The 26,003-nt window shown below is 44.3% G+C and overlaps 1 protein-coding gene across 1 annotated transcript in view; it reads left to right on the top strand.

Annotated features, from left to right (window-relative positions):
• The window catches only part of CSMD2 (CUB and Sushi multiple domains 2), a 1,651,801-nt gene that overhangs the window by 143,650 nt on the left and 1,482,148 nt on the right, over positions 1-26,003 (top strand). Inside the window, exon 2 of the mRNA XM_086956548.1 lies at positions 8,083-8,299. Within this exon, the coding sequence (XP_086812674.1) occupies positions 8,083-8,299 (217 nt within the window). The remainder of the gene's footprint in view (positions 1-8,082; positions 8,300-26,003) is intronic.

Here is a 26,003-nt window from a genome sequence, read left to right on the forward strand (position 1 = left end):
GAAGATTCATTTTTTTCTTGCTTTATTCATGGCTTTTTGGTTATTTTTGGATTTTATTTTGAGAATTTTGATAAACTGCTATTTGTGCCTGGGTACTGTTGTATAAGTGTACTGCTTCCACTTTTGATGCCTACAACTCTGCCTAGATTCTGTGGAATATGTTAAGGTCTAGGGTGGATGGATACCGCTTCTGCCAGTGCCTTGATTTCAGGGTGTAGGCCTGCATGTCTAAACGTTCGCTTAATTTAAGAGTGAAGTTCTCCAGGTGCTACCTGCGCCTCTTGATTCCAGAGTGTATGTCTACAGCTTCTAACTTCGGCCATATTACTTATGCTGAGCATTTGTCTGGTTAGCACTGGGTGCATCTTTCAAAAGGTGTACTAAGCACTAACCAGGAAACTAACCTGCGCCTCTTGATTCCAGAGTGCACGTATTCAACTTCTAACTGAGCCTTGTTTCTAGGGTGATTGTATACAGCTTATCCCCATCTCAGCTCCTTGATTCCAGGGTGTATGTCTACAGCTTCTAACTTGGGCCATATTACTTATGCTGAGCATTTGTCTGGTTAGCACTGGGTGCACCTTTCAAAAGGTGTACTAAGCACTAACCAGGATAAAAGTGAAAGGGCATTCAGGTGGAAAAAGGACCTGTTGCTTTGAACCCTCTCTGTGTTTCACTGTGCAGGCAGCAACCCACCAGCACTTTGAAGGGGGATTAGAGATCCCCTTGCAGAGGTGCAGAGAATGACTGCACCCATGCAAGGGGGATTTCTGGGAGGCCCATAGGATCCCCTTTTCCCCCTCCAGAGGGCTGCTATTAGGGGGCACACTGACTGTGCACCACCTTTTCTAATCTTTTAGGTGGCACACGGTCAGTGTGCCTCCTGACAGCTTCTTTGCCGCTGTGTCTGCATCTATAAAACGGAGCGGGCGCAAAGGCAAAGGGATTCAATCATATGCATGGGGCCACACCCCAGTGCAAATGAGGATCACCCTCTGAAGATAGTGCTGGCCCTTTAGGAGTGCCAGATTTAACAGTATTACAGAAGGGGATGCACAAGCACCTGGGGCCCCTTCTGTAATACCAAAATGCCCCGGGGGCATGCAAAACATTGCAAACGCCCCTCGCACCTCTAGGGCACACTGGTAATACAGCCCCTGTAGCTTAATTTCAGAGGATGGTTCTACAGTTTCTACCTTTGCCTCGTCTAGGTTGTTTGTATACAGCTTCTGACTGTGCCTTGATTCCGGAGTGTGTGTGTCTCTCGCCTTTACCGGTGGCTTAATATCAGAATGTATCTCTTCAGCTTCTACCTGTGCCTTGATTCCAGGGAATAAGTCTCCAATTACAACCAGTGCCTTGATTCCAGAGTGCATTCATCTGGCTTCTGTCTGTGCCTCGATTCCAAGGTCTTCGTCTAGAGCTTCTAGCTGTGCCTTTATTCCAGAGTGCACATATCTATATATATATATATATATATATATATATATAATATATATATATATATATATATATATATATATATATATATATATATATATATATATATATATATATATATATATATATATATATATATATATATATATATATATATATAAGTTTGTCACTAGATCCTTGTCCAGCTTTATAGAGACGAATGTCTGCTTAGATGCAGCCCAGTTTGGCTTCCGGCCAGCCCATGGCACGGAATCTGCACTGGTGGCTGTCCTGGGCGATCTTCGTGCGCTTGTCGACACTGGTCGAGCAGCATTTCTGGTGCTGCTCGACATGTCTGCCACATTCGATACGGTCAACCACTTTACTCTTATAAGCAGACTGGAGGAGAATGGGGTCGCCGGCTCAGCCCGGGACTGGCTTATCTCCTACCTTCAAGATCGGCATCAGGTGGTGGCCTTGCCCCCTTTTAGATTGGGTATCAGAAAGGTGGGGCAAGGGGTGCCGCAGGGGACGACAATCAGCCCCATTTTGTTTAATCTGTATCTTTGTCCCTTGATTAGGCTAATAAAATCTTTTGGTATTTCTGTAATAAACTACACCGACGACACGCAGCTTATCTTCTCTTTTGAAGGTAAGAACGCTGTCTCTAAAGAAATCTTTCACCGCTGTATGTTAGCCACTGCGGACTGGTTACGACTTAACTCCCTCCAGTTCAATGGATCTAAGACAGAGGTGCTGTATTGCTCCCTTGACAAAATTCCTCGCCTTCTGCCTGCGGACTTTTGGCCAGCTTCCTCCCTGGGCACTGTCCAGGCAGCGGCTGCTGCTCGTAATTTGGGCATTATGTTTGACCCACATTTACAGCTGGATGCTTTTATAAATAAGACCATTGGCACCTGTATGATGCTGCTTCGAACACTAGGTAAGATCCTTCCTTTGCTTCCGACACCGGCTAGACCTGAGGTGGTAAGCAGCATCATACTTAGCAGGCTTGATTACTGCAAAGCTTTGCTTCTATGTGCCCCTGGCTCTTTGATTAAAAAATTGCAGCGGATTCAGAATATGGCAGCCAAATTGGCTCTATCTCGAGTGTGCTCAGCTTCATCCTCCCTGGCACTTAAAGAACTCCATTGGCAGCCCATCCATCAGCGGATCCGTTTTAAAGCTGCTTGCATAGTTTTCAGGGCACTTCAATGGTCAGGGGCCTGTTATACTTCAAGAACTCTTTTCTTGGTACTCACTTTACGGTCTTCCTCGGCACATCTGGTGGGTGTCCCTCGTATCCAGAGGATGCGGATGGGTGGCCGCTCCTTTGGCTTCACAGCAGCCAAGCTTTGGAATTCTTTTCCACTCTCCCTGAGGAGCCTGAAGGAATTGTCCCTTTTCAAAAGGGGGCTGAAGACATATCTCTTTCCTAGGGCAGTGTAATCCGGTCTATGCGTGAATGTATGCAGAGTCAAAGCGCCAGGATACCCTTTGGGTGAAAGCCCGCGCTATAAAAGTATGCCTTACATACATACATACATACATACATATATTTATAGGTTCAGCCTGTGCCCTGATGCCCTGATCCGAGGGTGTAGGCACACAGCTTCTGCCTGTACCCTGATTTTATAGTTTATATACATGGTTTAGCTGTACCCTGATTCCAGAGTGTATGTATATACACGGCTTCAGCCTGTGCCCAGATACCAGAGTGCATTCACACGGCTTCTGTCGGTGTCCTTCCAGAGTGTATGTACAGGGCTTCTGCCTGTGCCCTGATACCAGAGTACCTGTGCACAGCTTCTGCCTGTGCCCTGATTCCAGAGTGTATGTACATGGCTTTTGCCTCTGCCCTGATTCCTGAGTGCATATATACAGTTTCTTACTACGCCTTCTTTCTTGAATGAAGACGCTCAGATGAAGGTCTTCTCAGGTCGAGCTGTGTCCTCAATATCATGTGAAATTGATGTTTTTTAGTTTAAGTGGAATCAGCTCTGCTCATTTGCCTCCCTTGGCGTTCTCTGGTTCGGCTTGCAGATTAGGGGTTTTTGGGGTTGTTTTCCTATTTTTAAATCTAATAAACATGAACTTGCTTTGAAGCTGCCACACCAGAGGGACCTTCGATTGAGAGCAGGTCCCATGGAAACCCTTCTCGGGAAAAGAACCATGGCCCAGTGAGTGCATCTGAGCCTTGCCTGCCATCAGTTTCCATTTCCCAAGTTGCCTGAAAGGGCTGAATTGAAGAAGTGCTAAGTGCTTGAAGATGAATTGGAAATTGCATGCGTTGTCTTAGCTGGCCTTTTTTCATAAATATTTTAGGGCAATTTGTTAGGGCAAATGTAGAGTTCATGCATGTGTCTCGCTCCAAAACGGCTTTGTGTTTTTAGTCTAAATGCGTGTCTAGAAGCTCTAAACAAACCAGACTACTTGGTTTTGTCAGCGCTTGTCTTTTCTGTTACACGCGAGTCATTTTCTTTTTAAAATCTTTAAACTTGACTAGCTGTTCAGTCTCCTCCTAGGTTGTTTAATACAGCATGACCAGAACAACTCGCATTGTTTTATTACAATGTCTGTAAAGTGCTGCAACACCCCTTTTAGAGAGAGCAGGGTGGTCCTTATTAAACAATCTACAGCCTGATTCATCAATCTCCCGTTTTGCTAGGCCCTAATAGCGAATTATAGCGATTCGCTATTAAGGACTCGCAAAACGGGATTCATGTAGGATTAGCAAAATTTATTGCGATTCCTACTGATTCCTTATTTGCGATTAGCAATTTGCTAATCGCAAATAAGATTGCGATTTGAAGGGTGCCAGGGGTGTCCAAAGGACACCCTGTAGCACCCCTCAAATGCACATTTGAACAGGTGTTGCGCACACACATGTCCATAGGACATGTGTGTGTGTAACATGCAAAAGAAAAAAATGCACTAAAGTGCTTTTTACTCTTTTTTCGCAATTTACCACCAAGTCAGACTTGGTGGTAAATTGCGACCAAATATTGCGAATTCGCAATTTCCAATTGGTTGATGAATTGGATTTAAGGAATCTCTATTAGAGATTCATTAAATCCAATTCCTCGCAAATATGCGATTTCGGTAATAGCGATTTTTGCATTTGGGATGATGAATCCCAAATGCAAAAATCTCACTCGCAAACGGCCAGATTCTCAGAATCTGGACATTTGCGAGCGCAATTCATGTTGATGAATATGGCTGCTAATTTACTATTTATTTCAAACTCAGTTTACAGATTTAGGAAACAAAATCGGTGGCCCTAATTATAAGAACACACAAATCCCACATAGTTAGCACATTTTCGCTCATAGTGTGGTCTGAAACTTGAATTGTGGTAATTGTGCACTCTATACTTACAAGCACTTAAGGGACTCCTAATTTGTGCGTACTTAATTGCTGTGCCTGGTTTTTTTTGGCCCCAGTAAAACTGTTCTACCAAAATATTGAGGGTCCGATTCCAAAAGAAAGAAATACACCATTACCGATTTGCACCTATGTGCTGTGTGCACGTGTGGATATTACTTTCAGAAACCCACATACATTCCCTTGAATAGGCTTGTAGCACTCCCTGCCTTCAGCTATTCCTGCTGTGAGAGCTCTCTATAACTTTTTCATCTGCACTCCCTCCAGATCAAGGGGTGGTTCATTCTTATCCACATCTTTGAAAGGGATTTACACCAGCCATCGGCTGGAGTGAAAACCCAAACCCTTTCAAGGGTGGAAAGGGAATGAAAAGGAATATGTGTATGCTGACAAACGTTCATGATGGTAGGCATTTTCTACCACATTTTTTTTTTTTGTGAAAAGTGCCTTTAATATCGACCAGAACTGACATCCACTGCACAATATTGACAACCAACATATGTTCTATGTAAATAGAAAGTGAGTGAAACATAGTAAATCTATACTTGCATATGCTTAAACTGATGATATGCTGGTATTCAATATTGATCAATATTATTGATCTTGATATTTTGAAATTCAACCATCATAATGAGGCCCTTTGTGAGAAGAGTAAGTGGGCATATCAAAGGAAGTACTTTGCTGAGACCAGCAAGAGACAAGTGATCATCAGGCTAGATTGAATTGCATACGCATATCATCCTGTTTAGATTTAATAGGGTTGGCCTGATGTACATAGCTTAAAACACATTTGTAAACATTTGCAAAAGTGAATAAAAAAATGTTTAAAAAGAGTCCAAATGCACAAAGTGTGCCATTTAATCATTCACAAAGCCTGAATTGTGTTATGAAACAGTGAACGATTTGCAGGGTATATCTAAGGAATAAATAACATTATATGTGAATATGTGTTGCTGTGCAAAACACTCACCATATTCTGAATTCTACTGGAATGTTGGTGCACTGCGGGTTGAGGATTCTCTGTCAGATGGCCGGGATTTGATGGCCAGGAGGCAGGTGCTGTTCGCTCAACACTCAAATTAAGATCTCGCCTTACCTACCTGTTCACGGAGTTACTTCGCTAAATATTGGCGATGAGTACCTGAGCCCCAGGAGCCATTCACTAGTGCAGTTCACCCACACTGTGTGGGAACTCAAGTGGGAGTCCTTAGTGATTGCCTGATCTCCCATTTTAGTGATGCAGTTTGCCCACGCTGTGCAGGTCCTGAAGGTAGACTCCTAAGTGTTTGCTTGATCCTCCACTTTAGCTGGCTCCTACTCATCCTGTTACACTGTACCTCCTAGTGAGGAGGTGTTGCTTTCGCTGCTTTCCAGAGACGAACAATCATTCGTAACAGAGAGCCCAACACTACACAGCCTGGATTAGAATGCATTTATGTTCCACTAATGTCTTGGGGTGTGCTCGACTGCCTTTTGGAAGTACACTGATACATCCTAGCATAGCGCCCAACTAATAGTTTAATGCACCTGCTTGGAGTGTGCCCAAACTACTATAGAAACTACGTAAATGTAGTTCAATGTGACAGCCATCTTAGGAGGTTGGGGAGAATCTCCTTCATTGTAATTGACTACATGACATTCTGTGCTGGCAAGAGATGAGTAAAACACGTTGTAAACAAATAGTCTGGCAAACCAGTAATATAATAAGAACCAATAATGTTCGGCTACATATTTCAGCAGATTGTATTTGATGCTTAATGGTGGTCGGCACACCTTTCAAAGTATAACCACAGTAAGTTCCTTCACCTCATTACACCCACAGAACACAGTGGCAGCCACACAAGTATCTGTTTTAATTTTTGCATACCTTTTTTTAAACAATTTATTACAGCTGTTTTTGTGTTGCTCTAGACACCATTGTGCCTAAAGGAAATTCAATCCAATTTTGAGGGTATTCTCTCCGAACTGGTTAGCTTTTTTGACAAACGTTGTTTTACTTTTACCTTTCATCATTTCACTATGGAATTCCAACAATATATAATTGTTCCATCCGTTTTTATTATACGGTATTACACGTATTACATTTTTGAAAACTGTATTGAAGTCTTGAATGGCTTACATTCCCCTTAAATTCAATAAAACTGCTTACTTGCTTTTGGGAAAGAGGGCCAGCACATTTTTAAATATTTGCCACCTTCTATGGATGATCAAAGAATTATTGTTTGTGATGTGCACGAGGAGGCAATAGAACTTGTGTATGTAGGAAATGGAGATGTCTGATAACAATGGAGAAAGCCAATTGGACGTGACTGTTACTGAAGAGCAGGAGAAATCAGTGTAATAAACAGCGCAGTATGCCTTTCCATATTAACAAGGCCGCGTAAAGTCACCCTGCGTGACTTTTCATGGCCTTGTAAATATGATCCCCTTTCACGCATTACTCTGAGTGACTGAGGGATTCCATGGGTTTTGCTGTGGGTGTTGCCATGCAACATCCATGGAACCAAACACATTCCCAGATTTACAAAGTGTTGTACAGCTGGAAATGTGTCAGAATCCTACGCCGGAGGTGTAGGAGTGGCGTAAAAAGGGGAATGCTGTTATTTCTCCTCGTTTTTCCTCTTTCTACGTGTGCTGCAGTCTGTAGCATGCATAGAAAGAGGAAAACGCCATGAAATGATTGCTTTTGTGCAGGAAGGTGTCCCTGCACAAAAACAATCATCCGCGCAATGCAGGCGCACTTGCAACATGAATCACGGATGCCTGCGCTGCCGTATGTTTGATGCCCTTGCTTTAATAAATCTTGCTATAATAACAGGTATTTAGGGAGATTTTGCTGTTAAATGTTCCTATGATGTTGGTGCAAACTGATTTAATAAATCTTCCTAAACAGTATGCAATAGTGGTGCTCACTATAAATATAGGTTGATTATATCATCCAAAGTATGTGTTTAATAGGATAAGGACACTATTGTAGATATTTGATTTGGTACCTCACTGTCCTTGGCATAAGCATATCAAAGCTGTATTGACTTTTTTTTTACTGTGACTTGTTTCTGTGATGTCTGCTTTTGCCAAATAGAATATTGTCCACCTTCAATTTTCTTATCATTGTGAATGTGGAAGGTGATGCTTCAAACCACATTAAAAAAAATAGTTGTGGGAATCAAAGCCTTTAGATTATGAGAGGCTCACCAGATTTTGTTGGCATATTCGCAACATAACAATTTTACTATGAAATCTCTAACGTTAATTGAACATGTTTCGTGTCTCTTTCAGGCCAGAACTGCAGCTTTAGTTTACAAGGTCCAAATGGAACTGTAGAGAGCCCAGGATTTCCATACGGATACCCAAACTATGCTAACTGCACATGGACATTGAATGCTGAAGAGCAGAATCGAATACAATTAGTCTTCCAGTCATTCGCTCTAGAGGAGGACTTTGACGTGCTATCAGTATACGACGGAGCCCCTCAGCCACTAAATCTTAAAACAAGGTAAGATATGTCAATATTCTAGCCAAGTGGTGGATTTTACTGTTATATTGTGATTAAATTATCACTTTAGTTCATATTTGATTTAATCTGGAATCAGATAAAGTATTCTTAATGAATATTATGGATTTTATCATTTGTTCCTTGATGGGAAATAAGTATATAGATTAGGATTTCCTTTTTTTCTCATGCATATTAAACTTTTATTTCTCTAGATATGTGAATTACTTTTGCTATATCCCCTAGTACTGTATTTGCATGAGAAAGTAATTTCATATATGTTTTGTTGTAATATGTACTAGCAAGGACAAGCTATATATTGCAATGTATTTTGATTTCTTAATTTGGTTGCATGCCTATTTTATGCTTGCCTTTATTCGCAAACATCTAAAGAAGACCTCAAGCTCTAATGTACCAAGACTTCTGGCATGGCCAATTATGTTTTCCAGTGTCATTCTTATCTTTATTACCTTTTTGTTAATTGTGCATAGTCTATCTAGAAAACAGATCAGTAATCCATTTGAAGCCAGGTTATTTTATTTTGACATGCACATTTAAAATGCATGAAGAAATCTACTTTCGAACGATTTGACAACATTTATACAAGCTGAAAATGAAAAAGATATTTATCATTAGTAAACAGCTAATAGATTTGCTGCGCATCTTAGCCAAATGTGAAAAATAGTGTATGTGTGATAATGTAGAGGACTTGACCAGAAGTGCAACACAGTGGTATCACAAAACATGGGACAGAAAGAAATAGGGACTAGGTAGAAAACAATGCCTCTACAGTAGCATTGTTATGTTTAGAAGTTAAAATACTTAGGTTCCCTCTTTCCTTTTCAGAAAAACTCCACATTACAGCATGATCAGTGTATTGGAGATCTAAGTGGTGGGTTTTTGGTGAAGGTGCTATCACATTTGAAGGGAGCGGTTTATAAGTGCTGGAAATGCATCATCAAATCTTATTAGCCGAGCAATACTCTTGTGGCACAGTTGAGTTTCAAATCCCAATAAGTCACATATAATGGCTATTGACACACATCTATGTTGCTATCATATGATTTTTATCTTCAGTTTGAAATTATTAGTGACCCACAGTGCATTTCCTGAAAATCTAAAAATGCTGCTAACAATAACTGGGGAATTTGCTATATTGGGGCATGTGTATGAATCATTGGAAGCAGATAAGCATGGACCTCTTTATGCCACAATTCTGTTAGTGTAACAATTATATTGACACTTGTTGTAGAAGTGATACAGAGAGGAGATTTGACAAACCAATATATAGAGTTGAAGAAACTGTTCATTTAATGCAACGTGTTTGGTGTTCTAGAAAGCCCCTCCATCATATTGAAGCACTCCAGTTTCCCTAGCTTACTTCTCTCTTGGATCCTTGATCCTTTCAGAGACACATTCATATAGGAATATCATCTAGACATGCCCAAGCATTCTAATATGCATTCACTTCTTAAATATATTCGTACGTGTTAGGATTTGTTGGCATCTTTTTGATTCAAACACCTCATATGATTTGCGGCACTGTGTAGGCAATTTAAGAATAACATGGCATTTATCTCTGTCTCTACACAAAGCAATGCGTTGTAGTCAAAAACATATTTCAAAACGATTGGGAACATTTTGAAACCAAAGTTGACATCAGCATAGTTAGTATGGATGACAAAGAGGGTGAAATTGCAGCATTGAAGTACTCTGCCTGCAAATTGTGTAAAAAAAAGAGCATTTCCCATGTCTGTGGATGTGCAACATCATTTATTGTTTGTGGCAATGAGTAAATTACTTTTTGTTATTCCATCTTTAAATAAAAATCAAAAGAAATCCACATTTCGGGCTTTATTTTAGAAGAAATAGCAAATAGCGGGTCGCTGTGTTGTCAGTATGGGTGTGCCATGATCATGTAAGCTTACTACAAATTTTCAAAATGTTTTCCGATTTTAACCATTTCCCTATTGCGATCTGTTTTTGATTAAAGGAATTAATGTATTCATGTCTACCTACAACATCTTACAGAGATTTCTACTTCACTTCCCCCTCAACCCACATATTCATTTGCATCATCACAGAAATTACTAACTAACTGGAAATGCAACCCTTGATTATAAAGCTAAATCGTGTAATGAAAGAATGCAGAGCCAGTCTGGCCTATTGCAAGCACTGGAAGGCTTTGACCAACAGGCTGATACAGCTGCTAGACATTTGGGCCTGGGATATCCAGAGGCAGTCACATGTCAGACAATGACACAGTTTCCTTGCTTTGTAATAAATAGCTTTTTGCACCAATGATGTTGCTACCTTGGCATGATTTCTTTTACTTAATCTGCCTGCTATTTCCAAGGTGCTTCCCTGACTGTGAGACAACAGCAGTCACTTTAAAACAATAGTTTATGCCTATGGAAAAGAGGGCTGGCTGGATTCTCTCAACCGCTCTTTGGTTCCCACAGCCTCCTTGAGTGTTTGGGTATCATAACGAAGTCCAACTTCTCCCTTGAATCTTGATACAGTCCTAGACAAATCTTGTTTTTAGAATGCCAGACTCTAAGGCATCATCTCTCCCTTCTTTTCTTTCTGCACCACTTGATGGTGATGAATGACTTTGCCTCATCATGCTTGGATTTCAGTAATACTACATATCTTGATTTTTTTCCTTTAAATTGACAATGCCATAATCTCAGGACTAAAAGCTGCTGCATTATAAGCTGTTCACTTGACGAATTTTTTCTGTGGTTTTTTTGTTCTATTCATTGGCTGTTGTTCCTTTTCCAACCTAGAAAAATTGAAATAATTCTCTATGGTCCACAATACAACCTTCATCTTCCATGACTGGGTCTCCTATGGTTCAAAACCACCATCAGTAGCAAATTAATTCTGCTCACCACAATTTACAGGCTGCCTGATCTTTTGATCCTTTAATTCCGAAATTTAAAGCAGCCATTACGACCTGACTGCCCTTGTGGGTTTTAGCTCACAGAAACTGTCTCCGAGATTAGCTCTTCAATGTCAAGTTTGCTACTTGTGTGTGAATACTGTTGCTTAGCCAAGTTCCCTCTTATCATAAACATGCTGCACTCTCCACGCCACCACGAGAGCCCTTTTAGAGAAATCTGACCATCAGAAATTCTTTCAATATCTCCTTAAGTGCAGGAGTGAGTGACAACTCTATGCATGATTTTATTAGACAGCAATTGTCCTTGGCTTCCCAGCATCTGAAAAAAAATCACAAAAGGATACATTTACCTTGATGATTCTTATCTAAAGACAAATGTACTGAATCGATCTTTAGTGATGCCATAGCCAGATAATGCTGGAAATAGAGCAGAAGACACATGCACGCCATACATCTCAATTAGAATGTGCGCATCAACATAGACTGACCGCGCAGACTGCGACACAAACTTACATTCAGACCACTGGCCTTGAGGAATGGAGTGTTCTATTTGTGGGACCAAAATGAAAGTTTATGAGTTATCTTTCTTATAACATTGACCTCTATACGCCTTTGATGCTCCCAATTTTCTGATTATATACTATGTGTTCCTGCTTAAATCGGCTTGTTGTCTTTCCTCAGTTATTCGGTTCTACACTCTGCTGTTCTATCTCATCAGTCCTTTCTTTTTGTATATCTAATTCTCTCTCTCACTCCTGTGAACGAGCATGATTTTCATCCTTTTATCCAATCTTCATCACAGTTGCTAAGCCCTCCCTGTCGTTACTCAATAATTTCTTTACGTATGCCATCTCCAGAGTTTGGCTGACCATTCTCCAATCCCTTCAAATGTTTTGCACTTTTCACTTTTCTCACCACGTCTGCAGTCCATTCTCTGTGACCCTACAACACTTTTTAGATTCTTAACGTAGCACAGTCCTCTCAAGACAGACCCGGCGCTTCTGTACAGGGAAATAAATCGGAAAATTATGTGCCACCTATAGTCTGATACAAATAAATGCAAAGGAAGTGAAACATACCTTTTGTAAGTGTTTGCTGAGCTATTAAGTGGCCATTTTTTTATTTTGACTGGAGCGTTGATCATCCTTGCACTTACAACGACCATTTTACTCACACCCATCTGCCTTTTCCCCTTGCACCAGTGTTCTACTCTTGAAGTTAAACAGCCTGGAGTGTAGGGCACCACAAATTATAATAAACAAGAGACAGGAGCAAGAACACACCCCAGATCAGAAAAATTTAGAAACTAAAGAAGGAGCTCTCTGCACTATCTGCCTTTTCTTTCTTAGAGGGCAGTACTTATGCACTTATGTTCAACTTCTTGACTCACTGAAGAAAGGAGACTTCCAGATTGTTGGCTATCTCACAACATGAACAGTGACCTAAATAACATTGAGACAGATGATAAAATGGGTCCTCTTGCATGTATCCATGCAGAAGTGCAATGAGTCAATGTGGTAAGGGCTGAAGGGATAATATCATGAATTTAACTCTAGTCTTAATTATTCGTTGAAGGAATGTGCAGTTAATGGAGGGGTGAGGGCACTCATAACATATATAACCTCAGGTCTCCTAAGGGATGGCCCTCCAGAAGGATGTATTGCTAAACTCAGGGTGAATGACTAGTTTGGATAGTGAGTGTTAGAAATCAGGTCTCTAGCTGGCAGAGGCATGCCTCTTGTCCAAGTACGGGCAACAATTCTAGTCGGAGTAAGCCAGATACACACCCTAAATTAACCTGTGATCACGCTCTAGTAGCTTGGCATACAGCAGTCAGGCTTAACTAACTTAAAAGGCAATGTGTAAAGCATTTGTTCAACACTTAAATTACAGTAACTCAATGAAAACTCCACAAAAGACTCCACACAGATTAAAAAAATAGAGAACATGTATCTGATTAAAACAAGACCAGAATGACAAAAGTCCAACACGTAGAAGTTGAGATATGAATTTTAAAGTTTGAATGTGAAAACAGCTCATAGAAGTCTCTAGCTGTCAAAAGGTTACTACAGAGAACAATAAAAATCAAAGTTCAGGCCGACCTCGATGGATTGCAGGCCGGTATGCAGGACTCAGACAGGTCCAGCTGAAGAAATATCTTATATGGAGCTTTTGTTGATGTCAAGAGTCTACATCATTGTCAAGCCGTGCAAAAGGGTGTCCTGCATCGCCGTCAAGCTCGGTTGAAGTAAATGCAATAGGTTGGCATCGAGCTGTGCAGAGCGTCATCATAAAGCCATGCAGGCTGTGGATCCAATGTCATCAAGCAGCTTCTGTATCGGCGAAGGGCGATGAGGTGGAAATTCTCATGCAGACAAGGCGTTCTTTTTATAAATCATCTGCAGAATCCACTTCTGAGGCTTAGAGAGGACGTGGGGCGCCTCAGACAAGAGTAGGACTCACAGATGGCAGAGTCCAGCAACACCAGCCGGATTCCAGGAAGTCTTTTGTGCTCCTGAGACTTCAGAAAACAGTAAGCAAGCCAGAAAGCCCTTGGAGTCACTCTGGATTCTAATGGGATGGGTCCAGTCCTTGTCCTCAGCAAGGCAGAGATCAGCAGGCAGCAGGGCAGCTCAGCAAGGCAGAGAAGCAGTTCCGCAGAACAGTCAGTCACAGCCAAGTGGCAACCCTTAGAGCACAGCAGTCTTTACTGAAGCAGAGTACTTCCCAGGTCGTTTGCTGATTTGGTAGGGTCAGAGCCCCGGTACTTATACCCAAATATGCCTTTGATGTAGGGGGTGACTTAAAATGAGTTTGCCGAAGTGCACAAGGACCTCTTTCAACCCAGTCCTGTCTGCCAGGCTATCTAGGGGGTGTACTCACCCCTTTGTTTGAGGATAGGACACAGTCTATTCAGATGTAAGTGTGAGCCACCTCTTCCTCTTCCTGCCCAAGAAGGCTATCGGAAGGCAGATGAATGAAAATGAGTCCTCTATCACACCCAGCCCTTCCTGTGCTGTGGCTGTCGAGAGGAAAGTACAGAGTGTAGCTGTCAACCTGAACAGACGTGTATTAGAGAATGACTGCAGGCAAAAAGTGTAAAGTTAAGATCAGAGAAATATCCAGTTTTTACAAGTGACATTTCTGAAATGGTACTGAAAAATCCATCTTTACCACTAGAGAGACTTTATCACCATCATTCCAAAGATATGAAATATGATGTAACTACTCTTTTCTGATCAAGGGTGACCTATGTGTAATACAAGGGGAGTTTAAGACTTGGCAATTGGTTTTAAATGCCAAGTGAAGGTGGCAGTAAACTTCAAACACAGGCCCTGGACTTTGTGTGCACAGTAGGCACCAGGAAACCTAGCTTGCCACTTGCCTGTGGCCTCCAGTTCCTGCTTGTTCTAGACTGATGCAGTGACACATCAGTTCCCCGGGTTTTCTCCCTGGGATTTTCCCAGCTGGCTTTTGCCACTCAATCTTCTTCCCGCTAACAAAAGCCCTTCCCACCCCAGGACCTACTTAATGCAGGCCTTAGCGCAACTACATCAGTAGGCACCTGAATAAATAGCTTGCCACTTTAATGTGGCCTCCAGTTCGTGTTTGTCCAAGACTGATCCAAATACACCGCAGCTGCCGGGGATTTCCCACTCAACATTCTTCCTGCCAACAGAAGACCCACCCACCTACCCAGGACCTACTTAATGCAGGCCACACCATGACCACACAGCAGGCGCATGCCAAAGATAAGCCCATCTGCGCCAGAACCACATTCAGCACCCCAACCCCTGAACCCCCCACCTCCCAAAAATACACAATTGCTGGGCTCTGCAGCCTCGCCCTTGGATGCCGCAACAAACGCACATCAGCCCACCGACCAGCCCCACCCAAACACAGCACATACATTACCGGAACTAAAACACTGACTCGCCTGTGCTCTTCTCAACACTCACTCACTATGCAAGCATTTTGCTGAATTATTAGACGTCATCACCACACTTGCACCCAACATCATCTTTCTCACTGAGACCTGTCTCAACTCCACATCTGCCCCAGTGATTGCCACAGCGATCCCCGACGGATATTAAATCACTCACCAAGATGGCACCAACAAGCCAGGAGGAGGTACATCCACCATACACAAAGAGACCAAACAGTATACCACCACCACCGAAAACACCACCACCCCATGGAACATCTCAACTTCAAGCTCCACATAGACAAAAAGACAACCATCAGAGGCACCCTTGCATACTGACCAACAGGCTCACACTCCAGGTTCTGCAACACCATCGCAGACTTCATTACACCCCTAGCCTCAGACTCCAAGGACTACATCTTCCCCAGCGACCTAAATTTCCACATAGACAACCTCCACAATAAAAACACCTCACACCTACTCTGCAGTATGAGAAGCCTCAGACTGACCCACTTCATCCATGACCTAACACACTCAACAGGACACACAGTGGACCCAATTTTCTACTCTAGGAACCACATCAAACACAGCCATGTCACAGAACTCAAATAGACCGATCACTCTATCGTCCACTTCAGCATCTCCACCCCTGCACCGCCACCCCGAAGGTGACTAAAGCCCCACACCGTAGGTGGAACAAAATCTCAGAGACCACCTGGACGAACACCCTCGACACCTCCAACCCTACTACTACCACCAAGCTCAAACAGGGAGTGAAAAACTTCAACTCCTGGATTGCTAATTGTGCAGAGAGCATTGTCCGCATCAAGAGCAACATCCAGAGAAAATTTGCCAAAAAGAATACACCCAAGAACTCAGAACAGCAAAAAGAGACAGCAAATAGTTGGAGAGGAGATGACGCACCAGCAAGGACACCTCTGACAAGGCAGCCTTCACAACCTCTCTCAACCTCTACCACCGCTTGCTGAAGGCAACAAGGAAGACAGCCCTTGCTGCATGCATTGAAATCAGTACCAACAATATCAAGGAACTTTTCAACATCATTAAGAAATTCTTCAACCCGGCTACCAGCAAAAACAACATCGCACCCCCTTAGGAGCTGTACAAAAACCTTGCCCACTTCTTCCACAAGATCGCTACCATATACAGAAACCTCAAACCCCAACCCACACCTTCAGACTTCCTTGATAAAAAAAACCACAGACTGACCACCTGGAACCTCCTTTCCACTCATAACACCACCTCCACCATGAAATCCAGCAACTCAAGAGTTGCCACAGACCCAGTCATGCACCACAAATTCATCCTTGGAAACCAAAGGATAGGCCAGGAACTCACCACCCCTACTCATCACTTCTATCACCACCAAAACATTTTCCAATATCTGGAAATGCGCTGAAGTCACCCCACTGCTCAAAAAACCCTCTGCTGACTCCAACAAACTAAAAAACTAATGGCCGTAGGGATGTTGTCTAGCAGCACATCCTCAGTTCAGCATGGCTGAAAGTTACTGAAAGCCCAGAATCACAGGATATTGAGCTAACGCCAATTCTCTTCACCCCACATGTTGAGTTTATTGTCCTGCCCCTCCTAGCATTAATTGATAAGGCCAACATCTCAGGCATTGCTGAGATCTATTTGCTTTGCCAAAGCTTGTCCGGTGTTGATGGGGTCTTGCTGAGCAAATGTGGAAGTGATAGTGAGAAACAGTTGAAGAGCTTAGAAGTGAAGCGAGAATACGGCATAACTGCCAAGGGTGCCGACAGGGGAACTGGGGAACCAAGTTTGAATCTCGGGGTCGGCTGAACGACTTGTGATTCTGGGCCAACCAGTTATGTTTCTCCCTGCCTATGACAATGAATGTGTCATTGTGTAATGTAACTACCGAGCACTGAAAGTGCTCCAATACCAAGGCAAGATGAATGATGTAACAAGCTTTCTAATACCATTGGATTGTGCACAAAAAAAAGCAGCAACGAGAGAGGTAGTTGGGGGACAGGTCAAGCAGAGAAGCAGCAGGTAAAGGGACGATGGGCAACACAATATGGGAAAAAAAACCTTAATTGAAGCAGGATCAGTGACAACAATGAATGTTTCATGGTGTAATGTAACTGGTGAGCAGTTACAGTGCTCTAATACCATCGGTTTGTGTTCACGCTGTGGCAAGACGGGCGGCGGAGAAAGCGCTCCCATTGCCTCGGATGATGCAAAAAAATAAATAAACAAGTTCTATTAGTGTTTTATCAACCTTTTAAGAAATGCATTCGTTTTTGTACGGACAAATGCATTTTATTGTTATTTGTGTATATGTACAAGGAGATGGCCTGAAAACATAAGTAGTTCTATGGAGTGCTTGAAAACAAGGAAAAAAATAGCTCCACAAACCGGCAGCAGTTTAAGGAGACATGTTCTTGGTCTGTGAGCTATGAGTGGGCCAAACATAAGAAGGGGGCATGACGCCCGCATGCCATGACAAATGTCATCAAAGAAAATGAGAGCAATGCTGAAGCTTAAAATTGGTAGGAGATGGCGGTCTGTAAGCCCACAGACAGAGCACAACACATCTCTTTGAGACACCCTGTGTAGCTAAGACCTACAAACTGTTGACAGTTGTCCTGAAAAGGTAGGTGTATTAAGAGAGATGCTGGTGTGTATGGTGCCATCAAAAAACACAAGTAAAACTAGAGACATTGGTGAACCTGCTTGTGGGTACAGCAAACATTTTACCTATGATTAAAGGAGGGTGGGAGCACACTGCCTCACATCTCAGCACTCAGTTCGCCCCAATGCATCATGGTAAATGCAGTGCATAATAATACTTCAGTAACAGTCTTTAGTTTTTCACCAATGTTGGTGCAGACAGTGTTGTGTACCTCTAGACATGTTTCATGATAGTTTTTCTTCATCAGTAGAGAGCAACATATCATTTGGGGTTGCTGGAATGCTGCTCAAAGTCTTCTCAGGGATCTTAGCACTCACTGAGCACGCACAGGTGCATCAACCAGAGCTCGTCATCTCATTAGCTCAAGGGAGCCTTTTCAAACAAAGGAAGGGTTGGAGCACAATGCTTCACGTCCCAGAGCTCAGTTCTCCCCAAAGCATTATATTTACCCATGATTAAACTCAGAGACAGTTCAGAAGCCTTTGGGACACAGTATAGAAAAGGATGGTCCCAGTAAAATTGCATCAAAAACAGTGCAAAATTGTATCTAAGAAAACTCAATGGTGCTAGAGTGTTATTTAATCACACCAAACACCTAATGCTCATTAATTAGAACACGTTTACAACAGACATTAAAAATATCACGTTGGTGTGCCCAACTGAGTGGTGGAAAAGAAGGGGGTGACTTGTGTGAGGTAGTGAGATTGGTGACAAAATTTGTACCAATTGTATCACAATTAAATTGTTAGGCATGTTATTCAATGCCACATAATCATAATATACTTCGTGACAGAATACATTATACTCATTTATATAGCCATGTACAACAGAGAGTCACAGTGCAACAATGCGCTGTTGATGAATACTGCCATCCATGGTGTGTCGATGTTTCGACCCCTGGGATGATGTAGGTTGATTCTAATCCTTACTAACTGGGTCTGCCTCAGGACAAGAGTGAGGGTGAGAGCAGAGGGGCACCTATGGATAGAATAAGGGTTATATCAGAGCCACTAGTTAAATTAAGGACGGGAACAAACCAATGTGAAAGTCACTATAATTTACCATATCAGATTAGACATATAGCCTGATGGGTACCTTGTTTCGTCATGGACGAAAGGGCTTCGTGAGCTCTAAAGAGCGTGGGCGAGAGTAATAAACACCTGCAAAAGTAAGGTGTCTGTCAAAAGGCGGCCTAGTGAAAGGTCACTGGATTATAGAGTCCAAAAGGTACTCAAATTTACTCACATTTAATCCATACAAATCCTTAGAAGCAGTATAAATGCTGCTGCAATAGCAGTGGTCAAACCATCCGTCCAGCTGTGAAATTAATCAGGAACAATGTCAATAGATTAGATTCAATCAATCTAAAAAGAGAGATAGGAGGAAAATTAAGTAAGGACCCAGGTTCATGCATCTGAAGATTAATGGTGTGAATATGTACAGTGCCCAGTTAGAACGACCGATTTACATGGGGGTAACGTCCGATATGAAACTCATGTGTGAACCCTAATTCACTCGGCAAAGGAAGAGCATTAAAAAGAGGTATGAACAGGAAAGACACAGAGCGTTGCACGGCACCCTGGTATTTCCCATCACTGGATACTTTTATGTCAAAAGAGACCCAATGTATCTTTTGTCCTCTTTTAGCCAACCTAACTTATCCGGAAGATGCCGACATCAGATTTACATTTTTGAAGTTTTTTCAAACGAAACAAAAGGGCCAATTTAAATGTCAGCCTCATTTTCATTTGTTGCATTAGTAACCCTACACAGAGATTATGGGAAGAAAGTGCTCATTTTGCCGATATCACCCTGTCCAAGGTTTAGTTATTGATACAAAAGGCAAATCTGAGCTGTCTTCTTACACAATAAAGTTGGTTATAAATGTAAGCAGCCTGTGAATTAAATTTACTGCAGTCTCCTGAGCTTTAGTTTCTGAATTGTTCCCCTGCCTTAGACAAACTTAATCCCCCTGTCTTTTCCAATGATGTTTTATTATCTCGTAAGGCATGGAATACTGAGCAGACTATAGTGTAAGAGGATTTAAAACTGTATAACTTCAGAAGTAAGATCATTGTCAGAGGCGGGTCAGTGGCAAAGAACTATATAAAGAAATGCTTCAACTAGATAATCGCATGTCTATATCCTAAACACAGTGCAGAGATTGCATTATGGTGGGTATATATTGAAATATATGTGTACCTTATAGAGTGGGGTTGAAATGTGGATGTTTGGAACAATTGTGATATTTCAAGGAGGACCCACATAGGTCTAGCATATGTTCCTACTTGAGAATGCGAAAACACTGGAAGTTTAAACAGATAGACAGGCAGTAGCAGCCACTCGTATTACAAAGTAGTGGGGTGGGTGGAGGGGGAGCACAAACAGAAAAAAAAAGAACAATAAAAAAGAACATTTCACTTACCTGCTACGACGGCTGCCGCCTTGCTCGTAACCATTGCGTACTGTCCAGGAACTGCTGCACGCTGAACAGGCTGCCATCTCCCAATCCCAGCACTGCTCTGCTGGAAATACTATTCCCAGCATGTGAGCACTGTTGGGATTGGTCTGAGCACCTCGGTTTGGCGCTCAGACATAGACTGGGAGCCTGTGTTGGTTTCTCCCCCCAGCTGCACAACACAGCTCGGGTGGAGAAATGCTAAGTGGACGTCAGTGTGTCTTGCCTAGCCCCTCCCTTGGCTCACAGTCGCAACCTGCGGGACAACAAAAAAAAATGATAAGAAAAATGTTTTATTATCATTTTATTTTTGTCCTTTGCCTCTGCTGGCTTTCAGCAGGGTGGGCGACGCTCCTCGGCCATAACGGAGGAGCCACCCCTGTGACATGCGCATGCGCAATTTTTATGAAGAGCACACAATACGGTGGTTGCAATCTAGGGGCTTTAAGTTCTGTGAAGTACATGGCTCAAGATCACATCATTTGATCTTGTGAAACCCCCTAGGTAGAGTTTTGCCTCTAGAGCTATTGTTAATGTAGCGACTTCCTTCCTAGCAGATTCTTTCAAAGAGTATATCATAGGTTGGGTTACTGGAGCTCAGAGTAAATATCAAAGGGACGGGCTCAGTATGCAAACAATGATTGTCACTGTCTATAACTAAAGATCCCTTCTCTTGAATCTATATCCTGGGCTTGGAATTAGCTCTGACATGTGGCATTAGAAACTATTTGAAAACCATCAGAGACGCTACTAGAGCCACATTTTAGGGTGGGAGGACGACTAAAAAATTGGGGGGGTTGATTCTTTCAGCAATAGGCAGAGTGGAGATGCAGGGGCTCTAAGAAGAGGTGAAAACACAACAAAGTCTTGTTAACAAGTAAATGGTTTTTAAACACCTGTGAAGTACTCAGGTGCGGCTGCACTAAGACGGACGCCAGACCAAGCAGCCCACAGCAGCTCAAAAACTGTCTGTGTGTGTGCCCGGGCAGCTGCCTCAGCCCGGGCTGACACACACGACGGGGGGCGGGGGTTGAAGCCCTTTGAGAACAATGGGCATTGTGCGCCTGAAAACTATAGCAGACATAAGCCAAAATACATTTGTAATACGCATCTCTAATAGACATCAAACTGTAAAAACCTTTTCTATTACAGAAGTGTCTATTAGGGCCGGATTCATGCCACATTTTAAGGATAAACTCACATATGTGTGATTAGTGGGATGAGGAACTTGAGGTGGCCCCACTTCAAAGTGCAGGCAGGGGCCCCCAAATTTTCTGGACCCGGTCTGGAGCTCTCAGGCCCGGGACTTGCCTGAACCCCCCCCCCCCCCGGAAATCAGATCCCCACACTCTCCCTGAAAGGAAATTAGTATCTGGGCAGTGAGGATCTGGAACCTCTGATGTTCGCTCGACCTCCTGGGCCTACATTGGACATCTATCTTGGTCAATTTCTGAACTTTTTAAAAAGAATAAACCCTCCTGTGCTGAGCTCATGTGAGGCCGCAGAAGGAACATGTCCTCTGTTGGCAGATAAAGACGCCAGGGACAGGAGCAAGGCGAAGCAACGTGTCTGCTGCTTTTGACAGGGTATTTTTGGCACTGGCCCTTCAGAAGCAGTGATGATTAATAGGCCATTTTTGCGACTTTTGTGCACAAGTATTCTGGAGCATGAAGCTGTCTGCTTGCCTGGGAATGGGGGGAAAAGGCAGATCACCGCTTTAAACGACTCGGGCGGCTGTCAGGCACCCAATTCACAGTCCCTCGCCCTCTCTGGACCAGGCCCCTATTCTGTTTCGCAATTGAATTTTTCCATTCGCCATTTTCCTCATTAAACTTTGCTGCTGATGCCAAATGGAGGGTTTTTCCCTCCCAGGCCATCAATTTTCTGTTTTCCCTCAGTCTGCTCTGAGATGGTGTCTCATCCATCAAGCCCGCGGTCCAGCCACGAGATGTGTTGCTGTGTGTCATTTAGTAAGACTCAGGCTCCCAGACCAAGCTACTGGGAATGGAGCGGAGGGGCAGAAATGCTGTCTCGGCGGTGAAAATGTCCTTAAATGATTCCCCGCCATCGCCTGGGAACAAATGAAATAGTAGCCTGTTGCCCAGCACTATTTTCATTTGGTCTCCCTCCAACCTCTGGCGCCCTGGGAGGTCTGTTGATTTTTTTTTCTGCCTTCGCAAACAGGTACATCCTTCAAGGCTGATGGATTATGGATCCGCTCGGTTGGTCTAAATTGAAGCGGATCCTTATTTCCGGGGTTATCGTTAATCACAGATGAGAAGCATTATTTAAGGAGTGATTAGGAACTAGCGGTCTCAGTTGAGGATCACACGTTCTTTAAATGTGGACATAAGTTTTCGTCTGTCCACTTATAAAGCTGTGGTTCCTGGCTACCAACACGTGCATTTTGTCATCAAGGAAATTGATTGTCTAGGGTATGAGTGCGTGCGTCAAAAACTGTACATGTAAAAATATCAACTTTGCAATTCTTTTTTTCACCGAAATGTTCCAAGTAGCGTGTGAAATTCACATAATTTCCTTTTGCGTAATTACTCAAAATGTCAGCGAAATGACGCGTAATTATGCTAAATGCACACTCGTTATTTGTCACTATATAGGTTAGTGCGAAATATGTCCTGATGTCAATTTTTCATTCAAGGATCCATTTTGCTATACAAAATATTTTTAAATACAAAATGAATGAGCAGGAGCTGTTTGCGTTCTGGTCGTTCGCGTTATTTTCATGAACTCGTGGTAAATGTTTGTTGCGAATAGCGCATAGTTATGCATCATGTCGTAATGGCATAATTCCAGGAATTTTGCATGAGGAGCGTACCCTGAATTTTCTGAAATTACGTGTGTTTCGCAGGTATAAATTAAATTTAAGCAGGGCCTAGGTCCAAGTGGCATCATCAACAACAGTAGCAAACCTCACATGAACCATGTGGTCATTCTAGTGCCTTTAACAGAAATGATTCCTTTGTTGGTACTTTCCCACCTACAATATTATTTTGTACATCCCCCCCCCCCGTAAGCCTTCCTCACCTCTTCCCAAGATTGTTTCAAGGACTAGAGAAGTAAGGACATCACTCCTAACCCTGTCTTCCATTTCTGTGTTTCATATTCATAGTATCCATATGTATAGCGAGAGTAACCTGCATTTTAGATAGGATACTGTACTTTCATAGTGTCCATGCCTTTTTATGGTAAAATGTTTTCTATTTCTATGTTAACACCAATTCGTGTTCGATAATTGTTCTATCGTTTTTTTTCCATTTAAAAAATGATGGTGGCTGGGTGGGTTGTAGGGCAACGTTTTGTTAAATGTTAAATGGAATAAATTTTTCCCCTTCAGGTTTTCAAAAGTTTTGCTGGTGCATCTCTTTATACTGCAGACCATATATTTAGCAAAGGGAGATACAACACTCCTAATCAAATTATAAGGTATTCTATACCATCATGTGTATTTTTTTCTGTGCCATTTACCCTCAAACAGATTTTGTTATAACACCAGGGGAGCGATAAAAAATTGTCAGGAGCAGCATCACAGATAGGAATACGACCATTGCTAATATCATGTGGTCCAGGGTTTCTTAGCCCGAAATGATGGGATGCGGGAACACTGAGCCTGATTTTACCGGATGCATCTCCAGGCCCGGTTAACCTACTAGGACATAGAGGAAGCCCCAGAGGAGAGAGGCGCAGCCTAGGACCCACCCAACCCGCATCTACATCATGATGCATCATGCAAAACTTCCCAAGAAGCCCCTAAATTACCCTATTGCTTATAACTCGCCTAATCCAGGGTCCCAGCTAGGGGATTAGGACAGAAAATAGGCCCAGGCATCACAATAAAAGTGGCAACCATTATTTAATTAGAAAGCTAAAAAAGCATCATATGTTTGCAAATTGGGTCCTTTTTGAACTTCTATAGACATGCAAGTTTTTTGCAAGATATGGAAGGCTGCATGGATTTGAGCTTGCAGCAGTCAATGTTTGTTTAAATAGCCGGGAAAGGGGCGTGGCCAAGATGGCGGAGTGAGCAGACGTGCTCTGTCGAAGCTCCCGCCGCCGGCCGTTAATTTCAGCATTATTTACAGCAAATGCCCTGAACCGAGCACTTCCCCGGCGGGCCTGAGGCCGGCATTGCGGCGGGGGGGTGCAGGACGGTTGTGCTGCCGGTTCCCGGCGTGGAGCCCCGGCTGACCCGGCCCGGAGACTTGGCGGCGCTGAGGGCCTGAGGGGAGCGCTGCAGGACATCGAGGCCGCGGGAGGCGGAGCCTACACGCCGATTCTAGCGTTCCTGTGCCCGGCGGCTGCTGCGACGGCGAGCCCGGCCTGCGCTGCTGAGCGCGAGGCCCCCGTAGTCACTTGTCGGGGGCTTCTGCGGGCTCGCCACACCGCCCTGCTGCTCGACGGAGCACCTTGCTGGTGGAGGTCTACGGCGGAACCGGCCTGGGGGACGGGCGAAGGAGCCCGAAGCACGGAGGTGAGGAGCAGGGGTAGACGGGCGCCCCCCCACCCCCCCCCCGGCCCAGCGGACCTCCCTTTGACGAGGGGCCATCAGGAGACGGAGGAATCCGGCCGGCACCCCCACGAGCGAGCCCACTAGCGGCGCGGCGAGGAGGCAGTCAGAGGCGGCCGGGACCACGACCCGCCTGCGCTGGGCCTGACTGCGTGGCCCCCCGCCGCCGCCGTTCCCCGCCTGCAACACTGCCCCAATCAGTGGCTGGACCTGCGCGCCTAGACGCTCGGCGAAGGAGGTGGTGGCCTGTCGGCCCGAGGGGCGACCGAGAAGATCCGCGGGGATCCCCGCACGTGGTGGGAACGTAAGGGAACTCTTGCTCCGCCCGCCTCGGCGGCGCTGACTCTGGGGACACCAGCACCGATAGCCTCACTCCAGCAACCGCGGCCCGCACGGAGGTGAGCGGGCCCCCTTGCCGTGAAGAGGCCTCTGCAGACCTGCCGCGCTCTCACCCTCTGGGCAGTGCAACGCGGTGAGCCGCGGGCGCCATCTTGGGCGGCTGCCCGCCCGGCCTGGCCCGCGCTTCCTCCCTCGCCGTTGGACCCGGCGTCCCTGCGCCCATCACGCGGCCCCCGCCGAGCACTGCTGCGGCTTCGGGGGGCAGCAACATTACATCACTCAACAGGGAGGCAGCAGACTAGGAGGGACACGGAGGCGTCACTCAAGCAGCACTGGTCGTCCCGGGCCCGGAGCGGCGCCTACGAGGCCTAGGGGTCGACCTGCGGCTGGCAGCAGGAGAAATCGGCGGACGCGGCTGGGGGCCCTGGGGAGGCATGTCTGGCGGGAGATCCAAGAAAGACCGCACCATAAAGGATCTCTTCACCCCCCCCACCATGGGGAAGCGGAATGGCCCCGCGGAGTCCAATCCCCGGGGAGACACAGAAAAGAAAACGGTGGCCATGTCGCCCCCTGGGGGAGCGGACCCCGAGGCTCCGGTCACGTGGTCCTTTCTGGAGTCCCTGTTCACCGGCCTGAGGGACGACATCCACGCCCTAAAGAAGGAGCTCCAGGACGAGATCAAAGAGGTCCGCCGCGACACCGATGCCATGGGGGAGAGAGTGGCAGACCTGGAAACGAAGAGCGACGCACGAGACACCGAAATAGAGGCCCTAAGACAGGAACTGGCCCGCATACATGACCAACAGGTGGATCTCCAGACACACGCCGAGGACCTGGAGAACCGCTCCCGGCGGCATAACATCAGGATCCGA

This window comes from Lissotriton vulgaris, chromosome 2_1 (assembly GCF_964263255.1).
Source record: "Lissotriton vulgaris chromosome 2_1, aLisVul1.2, whole genome shotgun sequence".
NCBI classification, from domain to species: Eukaryota; Metazoa; Chordata; class Amphibia; order Caudata; family Salamandridae; genus Lissotriton; species Lissotriton vulgaris.